Here is a 9,930-nt window from a genome sequence, read left to right as displayed (position 1 = left end):
CGTCTCATGCGAACATGTTTGTTTGTGTTTATTTCCCTAGGGCTTGGGGTGTAGGGTGGCTGTATGATATACGGATAGGTTCTTGGGGGAGGTGACAGTAAATCTTCGTTTGCGAAATGAGGGTATGTTGGTTTTCTACAGAGCCTCTTTATAACTGTAAGCTGGAATAAAAATCATTCGCAAGGCGCGCCTTTACTGAGACCCTAGTTCATCCGAAAAGGATGCTGGCAACCCGTTGCGAAAAGCTTAAGCAGCAAATGTTGACAGTCTCGACTCGAAACTCGATCCTCGATGTTTCGAGAATCAAGGATCGAGTTTCGAGATTAGAGAGTCCAGCTTTTGAGGGTCAAGTCGAAAAGAAATTTCGAGGTGAAACATAACTTCTCGCTTGACAAGCGGCCCCTTTTATTCGCACAGCTGTCACAGACAAATCGAACTATTCTTTCACGCTCGAGTCTACGCTCATTTTTTAGAACATCGCTCATGTTTTCCCGACTTCATCGTTTATGACTTCAGCGTTTACGACTGCCGAATTAATTACCAAGGATGTTATTGATAAACCCTAACCCGGATGCTAAAAAAATTCTAGAAAACACATTTATAGTGAGTCACGCATGCACACAATAAATTTTGAAGGTGTACGAACACGAAGAATGTTTCGAGGCTATCCAAAGTTAGGGGTCTGGGGGCATGCTCCCCCAGAAACTTTTGAAATTTAGGGTTTAGGAAATGCCATTTCCGACTATTTTCGAAGGACATTTCAATAAATAAATGTGAAGGAAAATGCAATAGTTCGATGTTTATTTTACCCATCATTCTCTGCAGCAAGATACAACACAAACAGAGGGTTTACAGTAAAAGCAAAGGGCAAGACGTCGCAAACCCTGTTATAACTTCATCATCATCATCATCATCATCATCATCATCATTATAACATATCCCTAAATATAACCGGGAACTGGGGGACTGGTGATACCGAAGAGTGACACTGTATGGGGGCTTCGAAGGGTAGAGATTTTTTTTTTTTGTTTTTTTTTTTCGCTTTTGTCCACTATTACGGTTCTTGCCGTTAAGGCCTGGCCAAACGGGTCTACTGAACGTATTAGCGGTAACATCATCCAACATTGTTGAATCGAACATGTTGCACTCGTTTGGCGACCATGTTGTATGATGTTGGAAGTTGCTGAACGAAGTTTCATTTCCATCAAAGATCGTCTTTAACATCATGCAACGTTTCTTCTGTTCTTTCTTTTGTTCAACGTTTCTTTTGTTCTTTTGTTCCCTATGGGGAGCGGTCAATTATGTATCGGTAGGTATGAAGTTGCACGCCTTGTCTATTTATATTGTATGTGGCAGCGCGTGGGATCTGAGTTTTTATGGAACATTTTCCTCGATCAGTTGAAACGGCCTTTACAACTGTCTCAAAATAACATGACGTCACGCGCTCTCGCATGGTTAGGGTTGTCTGCCTGTGACAGAAACTGTGCGCTTTGCGTTCCATTTTAGGCAAACAAAATCGTTGTAGCATGAAAGGTCAGCGTCACAGTGTTGAGATTTGGACGTCGATACTCTTACCTCATACATGTCACACATATAGGCAGTTACCTACTAATACATCAGAAAACGTGAAATTTCGGAATGTGGAAATTAATAATATACCTTATCATGATCAGTATATAGGAAATTCTTGACGGCTGAAAAACACGGTCAGAAAGCACAGCAGTTAAGATAAATGACTCCATTAACCAAATTCATATGAATTTACACGCGGCTTCCAATTCGGGAAGAAAACAGTCAGACAAATGTGTGGTAAATTAAAAACGCGACTGGACGCTTTCTAGCACAGCTACATTACTCATGTTTGGTCAAGGCCATCCTTTGTGTAATATCTAACTTTGCTAAGGGAAAGTTTATTTAATATGACAAGGGGGGGCTTGAAATTTTAGCAGCCCCCCTCGCTAGAGATTCAATTTTTTAGGAGCCCCCCCCCCCCCCCCCTTGGTAGTCGGAAAAATGTCAGAGCCCTCCCCCCCTCCTCCTTCAATTCCGTTGCTCCCCTGAAAAAGTTTGTACGTTCGATCTGACATCCAGTGAGCAACAAATAGTAACATTTCTTGTTACAGAGACATCGTTTTTATAGTTCCCGTTAACAGATTTTGAAATCTTGTTGAATTAATGTGGTTTTATTATAAAAAGTTTGAGCATTTTCTAATTTTTGAAATTTTCTAAAACATTTTTAGGATGCACAAGAGTGTAATAATTGCTGAGACTACATTTGTTATATCTGTAAACCACGTGATATAGCTGAGTAGCACAGGTCATTAAATTGTTGAGTTGAAAACCATCCGATCTATATGATGATGCCATGTATTGGTTTTGAAGTTTACAAATATTCGGAACCCACCCCCCTCCTAGCCCAACAATTTTTTCAGAGCCCCCCCGGGACTTGACTAAAGTTTCATCAAATCTATTGCTGTCTGCATACATAAACTGGAACACTATCATAGTTATTGTGTGCTTAAACTAATGATAGGTATTCTTTAATTTGTTGATTTTAATTCTGTACTTTGACAACAGAAATTTCTTGCACCCCTGATTCTAAATTATTTCAAAGGAATGTTGCAGTTAATATTGTACATCGTAATTGCACACAGATTGTAGACTGGTACTGCTATCTCTCTAAAATATATGAAGAGACTTTTGAAGTTCTAACCGTTTGCAGCCGTGTGTTAATATTATATTCATTTATAAACTGCATGTATATTTCAGGAAGTATCTATTTGCCATTCAAAATATTAAGTTTTCCCGGATGTTGATTCATGCACAAACCATACATATACGTTTCCTGTTGATAGAAGTACACTTCGATACAACTGATCTCTAGTGTCAACTTGTTGCAGCATAATGACTTGATGTAAGCATTTATATCATCTCCGCGGTTACTCGTTCCATGGACTTTAAAGGGATTTATGAGAAGAACTTCGCAATTTGGCTCATTGAAACTCGGCGTACAATAAGCCCAATGTATGGTATACCAATTCTCCTATTTTGAGATCAGGATATTACCACACTTTTTCTGACTGAGCCTTATCGCGAATATTTCCGTGTTATTTTTTAAAAGCTCCACCTTATTAAAAAAGGTAAAAGATGAATCCAAACATTCGGGAAATTGACATATTTTGCAACGTAACAAACAAGAAATTCGCCCGCCATTTTGAAAATCACCGATGTACGACGTCACGTCACACTGGCAGTGATCAGTGAACCAATGTTTTCCCTAGAAACGCCTCCTCCCTCCTGGAGCCTCGGGTGTCTAAAAATTTTCGGAGCTCCCCCTCAACATATTCATCCCCCCTTCTTGCCATATTAAATTAACTTTCCCTAATCACATATTCTTCAGAATTCACCTTCGAATGCTTGACATGAAATAAACCGTTTTTTACTTCATGAAGTGCAGCATGAAAAGGATGGTAGCGAAGGCTCTGTGACTTTATGTCATTTATCAAACATTTTTTCCATTGGCATGGCAAAGTGAATAATATGCGTCATGTTTTTGAAACTCTGGAGGGTAGTGTAATATTCATCAAGACAAATGAGGTAAAAAGAGGTAGAAACTTGGACCCTAATAATGGTGGCAGTTTTATTGCAAACAAGAATAATTGTAACTGAGCACGTGTCTTATAGCTAGTCTTTTTCTTGAGTTCTAGAAATCGTCATGGCCGTTTATGGCCATTTTTTGACATTTTGGACTAAAAGCAATTCTGAAAGACGAACGAAAGAATTGTTGGTATGAATGAACGTTCTCTTGGAATTGCAATTGTTGAATTCTCTTGAATTTGCGACTGTCTTCCCTCCAATAATTTCGCGGTCGACCGTACTATTGGGTTAAAGCAATTCTTGAGAACGGTAACGCCCCTTAGTAATAATTTAGGACTCCGGACCATGGTGAACTAAATGACTTTATTTGCTTGCTTTAATTAAATCATACAGACTTCCGTTGTTAATCAGAGATTTACACGGTGACACTTGCTCTCGGTTTTTTTAATTTTTATAACAGTCAAATTAAACAAAATGCTATAAATGATTGCTCTGCGAAACGAAGAATATATGTATTAGTGGCCAGACGTAACATAAATTGCTCGGTAAAGGCAGGTAAAGCGAGCTTCATCCAATGAGGACCAAGACCCATGCACAGACATTACTGCATCCGCTAGAGCACACGAAACGGCAGACCCAACCGCCACAAAACTTTTTGCACACAGGGCGGCACACCAAACGACAGACAAATTTCAAGAGGCCACGTTTGGACCCTAAACAAACAAGAAACCATAAAAAAATAAACCTTTACAATTTAGAACTTTTACAGAATAGTAATTTTAGGCGCTAGTAAACATCGACTTTTCAAGACTGTACTTCATTCGTCTCTAAACGTCGCTGATCAAAGTCATGAAAATTACCTATCTGTATTGCAATTAATATGATACAAATTGTCATGATATTGATCAAAATAAGAAAATAAATAAATGGGGAAGAGGATTCGACTTATCTCATATCAATCACACGTGCTGAAGGGCTAGATCGCACACTACGCGATACAAATTTATAATTGATTATAATTAATGTACTGCTACAGCCAATCTCAGACTGATTGTCTTCACTTACGTTTCGCGGGCACTGTTTTCGTGGGTTGTACAGCGGTAGTTGAGTCCAACTCCCCCTCGACAACGACGTAAATGGGAAGTTTCTCGCATAGATCCGTCATTTCATCACTCAGTTCAGAACGGTCTTCAAGAGTTCCGACAACCTTCAACTTCACTTCAGTCTGCTTTCTTGGCATCTTAACCTGACCGCTTTTGCCTCCCTAATCAGAAAGTGACATAATCAAAGTGGCTTTGAGCCACTGAACATGGAAAATAAGTTATGAAAGGGTGTTATGAGGCATTGCTCATTAAGGAACTACTCGTAATGTGAGGGCAGTCTATTGTAGCTTTCGAACAAGCCCATAAAGCCTTTTTCCATTCAGGGGTGTGTTGTGATATTTGCAAAATGAAAAAGTCCAACGTTAAGAAACTATTTGTTACTCAGGCCTTCCTACACGTTTTACATTGCATGTATCTGCACATGTCTTCGCTGAAAGGTAGCGTGTGTCTTTCCGTTTCTTGTGCTAAAAAAATTGTCTGGAGCCTTTAATCATTCGTTTATATCGATTGCTTTCGCACTCACAATATCGCGTAGGTTTGTGAAGGAAAAACCACGAAGACTTTCCCTGAATCCAATCGCTAAGGAAGAACCATAAGCTTAGTATTTTCCTTACAATGGAAAACTCGTTATGCCTTCTACCTCTCGAAAATAACTAACTTGACACGCTGCAAGCGAATGTAAAACGGCCTTAGACGGCCGATGTTTGAAACGGGGGGGGGGGGGGGGGGGCTAAGAGGCTAGTGATCGAACCTCTTCCGTTTTAAGTGGTATCTTTTAGGGGTCTAATGAAGCTCAAGCAACGTCCACATCAGTCTCCCTTAGGAGTCAAATTCATGTTTTCCGACAAGCATCCCTTGCCTCCCTTGCCTTTTCATATGGGAATATCCCCCCCCCCCCCCGGGTTTCCAAAATGTCTAACGGGAAGTGAAGGAGTGAAGGAGTGATGGAGTGAAAACGTTCCACCACTCCAACTTGGAAAATAATATTTTCCAAGTTTAATTCCAAGCTCAAAAAGGGATATATTTCAGCTATGAAGGCGAATGCTAGCTTAACTGAAAAAAAGCACAGATGTTATTTGTTTTTGCATTTATTTTCGGTACTATTCATGAAAGAGTAGTTCAGTAGAGGTCTCAAATCGTCCTGCTTTGTTTCAAGGAAAAGTTCGTTTTGTCAGTTAACCAATAGCTTGGGTTTAGTTTTTTTCCTCGAGTCGAGGTTATCGGCAACGGGGTTCATTAACCGTTAGCCTTAAAGCGGTTCAAAAATTGAGCATTCGAGGGTAAAAAATTGTAAATTACAATTGTTAGGCTTAAAAAATGTTACCCTTGAAAGAACTTAGCACGCTATTATTTTCAGGTTTTCCTCAATTTAAAGGTAATTCTGTAGGTGCCCAAATTAACTCAAAATACGATACCGTGACTGAGCTCCTTTAATCGTCGGCAACAATTCATATAATAATGACCCTTCTTTTTTTTTGAAGTGGCCCTAAGAGCTTTAATATGTTTGTCAGTAATCAAAATAATTTTTAACTTTTTTATACAATAAAAATTAATTTTTAACCTTTTAGAACAGGCCGTACAAAAGACAAAATATTAACGATCATTGACCGTTAATCATAAGTCACCACCCCATTGAGACCCTCTTTGTCAGCTTGCCTTAGCTATAAAGAAAAAGGTTATAATTAGGGAGTCACCTGGAAATTTATTTGTCTCATTTCGAATGCTACCATGGTTCGTTATAAAGTAAGTAATACAAACTTGAAGTTACCAGCAGTTTCACTAAGGCGGCTGGCTTAGGAACACCATCGGTTGAATCGCTCAAATAGCAGGAATTGGTCGCTGGCAAATGGACCATGGTCATATTCTGCAAAACAAGGTCACAAGTGATTTGCTAAAAGCCACAACAACTTTTGAATTAAGGTGAGTAATCAGTAGTGAAGAGTGCTTAGGGTTTAAGTTGACACAAGGAAGGCAGTTTTCTGAAATAATAAATCCTAACCCAAAACTGATTTGTTTAAGTCCATAGAGGCTATCGATTGTTTGGCCTTATCAATTTTAGTATCCACGATTTCCGGCAGATTATGATTTCCAGCTACAGAGACACCAAAAGAGGCGAAACTTATAGCACAAGAAAGTTCTGGGTCAGCAGACATTAGAATAACCTGTAGTATATGTAGTATAGTACATGAACAGTTTAATCATGTTTTTACCTTCTTAAAGTCGTAGACGATCTCTCCCGCTTCCTCATCGGAAGGAGTCTTTGGCACACGGAAAGTCTCTGTTTCTCTCTCAGTGTCAACTTCAACTTGTTCGTCATAATCCTTGCCGCCTTTGTTTATCTTCAATGTGTATTTTGCCACTGGTTTACTGACGGGATCCTTCATAATCTGAAGAACAAAAACGTATCAGGGTAACTCACTACTCTCTTAGTATATTGCAGCCGGCATACAGTCCCATTTTTCACTGAGCGATAAGTCTCCAAGAGGAATTTCATACCAAAGGAGCTCAGGTCACCATATATTATGAGTTATTTTGGCCAAGGACAAATTAGTTTTAAATTGAAGGAAACCTGGAAATAATAGCTTACTAAAGTAGAAAAACACCAAAGGGGTAATAATAAACTATAAAGGAACAAGGAGGGTTTAGGAAGGAAAAGATTGACTCGGATTTCAAACCACGAACATGATACTGACTGTAAGTTACGATAAACTTTTCAAGATGGAAAAAACATGAATAAACTTTTTAATTAAGTATTACTTTGGTCCATGTAAGCTGATCAGTTGGCATTTTATTGCTCATGACCAAGATTAATTGTCCACTGATTTAACCGTCCCCTTTTCTACATGGTAATTCGTGGCAAGAGGTGTCGGAATGCAGCCTTGAAATCCTTTACATTTTGGAAGCTAAGTTACTCTTGAGCATAAGACGACAAATTAAACTTTAAATCAGTTCAACTACACATAACGAAAAGTAAAGCAATTGCAATTGAGTACTCAAGTTTAAAGGCGCTACTCTTATTTACCTCTTTGTCTTCACATTTACAGACAGTCACTGCAGCTGTGGCAGTAACAAGGACGGCAAAACACAGAAGGAACAGTTTGAACTCCTGATGAGGAAAAAAAAAGACAAAATATGTAAGAGATTTATCCGGCTTCTGAGAAAACGCAAGCTCTCTAGATTTTTGGTATTCTTATGACTAGAACATGTGTTAAATTTCCTTAGAAATAGGAAAATTCTAAAATCAAAAGCTAAACTCACCATTTTTCTCCGGTAACAGAAAATCGGCAGTATTCGTTCTTGTTGTGGCAGAGGACTTGAACCTTTCTCCACTGAGAATGGATGCAAATTCACAAGCGAACCTTTTTTATACCATCAACCTTTAACTTGATATTACCAATTACATGAAATTTTGCACCTGTTCTGTGGATTGATTTTGGCAATGTTTCAGCTGTAATATGACAACTTTTATAACCTCGTACCAGCACTTCCTTCAGCTATACATACATACATAAATACTTTATTGAACCTCCCCAAAGGGGCTTTTTAGGAACAATAATAATCATAACTAAATAATTTACATAGTTATTTAAATTATTTAAATTAGTAAAAAAAAATCAAAAATAATTACTCATCACTATGTCAATTACTTTCTAAAAAATCCCTTAGACGTTTGCTCCTTAAACGCTTCTTAAAGATTGTTTCGTTACTACAAAGTTTTAAATTCATTGGCGATACTACGCGTGTTCAGTATCTACAAGTGCACTTCCGATTGCAATTTCGGGATCCACCCTACCCGTCTCTAAATCAGATTACTTTGAGAAATTTGGGATAACTGAAACTTATTATTGGACCTGAAATTGGCAATGGTAATTGTAATACTCTGAGTCCACACGCAATGATTCTTATAGATATAAGTTTATTTTCCCGAGAACTTGGGAAACGCGTGCTCGATTGCTCAAAGATCCAACTTTCAGTAAAATTACAAGGAGTGGTTACTAAGGATACCACAGTAATACACTTTGGTGCAAAGATCATGACAGAGTGCTTGGTAAAAAGATTCACGTACCTTGTAACGCGTCAATCAACAAAAATGGGCTTGCAGGGTCCTAGAATATTAAAGCTGTTCAACCCGCTAGCGTCAATCATATTATTGCGCATGTGCACAAATATATCTACCTGACGATCCAGATTGTATGATCACTCGACCGAAGCAAACTCAAAGGGGGGATATTACGGATTATATGATATTTTACACCTTCAACTGAACTGATTATATCATTATATTGCTTCAGCTCTACAACACAGGTCACATTTATGAGCTCGCACTAGCACTTCCTTTAGCTATAAGGGACTTTAAGCAAATCGCTACGGCTGGCGCTAATACGGCTGCCGGAAGTAAATTTCTCCCAAAATGAAACACTGCGCATGTACGTCGGTTGCATCCAGCCGTAGTGTGAAATCTGACTACGTGAGTCGCGATGTTTTGCCGTAGTGGCTACTACGTCGGGTTTATTTCGCTTCTCTGGCCCTTTTCAACGGACATCTCGGCATTTTAAGAATTCTGTTGGATACTATATCCTTTAAAGTCAATTTAAGTCAAGGATTGTGTCAAGGTTGCCTCTCATAAGCTTGTAAATCCGTATTATGAACTTACGATAAGTTTTGGCAAAGGTGCTGGAATGGCGAAGTGAGTTCAGCACGCGGTTGTTTTTCTTCGGTTAAGTTTGCTTTGAGGATTTACTGAAGATGTTTTATATTTGGATACTATACGATGCTATTTTGCTTCTTTGAGTATAGATACATGTGTCTTTTTCACTCGATATTCTTTGAGATATTTGTCTCTGAAACTGTATATTTCGTCCATCAAATTGTTGTTATTGTACAAGGTGTATAGCATTTGCTTTTGCTCAGAAATAATCTGTTCGTCCTAGCATGGCGAACAACGGCCATCGTCCTTTCAGCGAAGCCGTTTGAAGGTAAGAAACTAAATAAAAGAGATTTTAACCACCTTTAGCCCATGTTTCCTTGTATTTTGCTTTGCTAAACTTAAAATTTAGCAGACCACCGAGACGTAGTCTCCCCAGACCTTTTCAGTCACGGCAGCCGTAGTAGCACCATCCGTAGTGATTTGCTTAAACTCCCTATAGTCTGCTGGCAGACGGTTTTTCCGTGGCATGCGTACGCATCCACGGTATAAAATCAGTCGTGTTTTCATGGGTGTTACAAATGG

At 38.8% G+C, this 9,930-nt stretch overlaps 1 protein-coding gene across 2 annotated transcripts; it reads right to left on the bottom strand.

The window, feature by feature from the left end:
- Window positions 1–3,941: 3,941 nt before the first annotated feature.
- Window positions 3,942–8,913, bottom strand: LOC138057962 (uncharacterized). 2 transcript variants are annotated; one of them, XM_068903868.1, is made up of 7 exons: window positions 8,767–8,900; window positions 7,959–8,029; window positions 7,723–7,806; window positions 6,911–7,087; window positions 6,469–6,564; window positions 4,663–4,861; window positions 3,942–4,310 (listed from the first exon to the last, which is right to left on the bottom strand). In XM_068903868.1, exons 2-7 carry the CDS (start codon window positions 7,959–7,961, stop codon window positions 4,165–4,167), a joined length of 705 nt encoding a protein of 234 aa, XP_068759969.1. In that variant the 5' UTR covers window positions 7,962–8,029; window positions 8,767–8,900; the 3' UTR covers window positions 3,942–4,164. The 2 variants fall into 2 exon arrangements, with proteins under 2 accessions (XP_068759969.1, XP_068759970.1); XM_068903869.1 differs by lacking the exon at window positions 7,959–8,029 and having other exon boundaries at window positions 8,767–8,913.
- Window positions 8,914–9,930: the final 1,017 nt, after the last annotated feature.

The sequence above is a fragment of the Montipora capricornis genome, chromosome 7 (assembly GCF_036669925.1).
Source record: "Montipora capricornis isolate CH-2021 chromosome 7, ASM3666992v2, whole genome shotgun sequence".
NCBI classification, from domain to species: domain Eukaryota; kingdom Metazoa; phylum Cnidaria; class Anthozoa; order Scleractinia; family Acroporidae; genus Montipora; species Montipora capricornis.
This window is presented reverse-complemented; position numbering and strand designations above follow the sequence as displayed.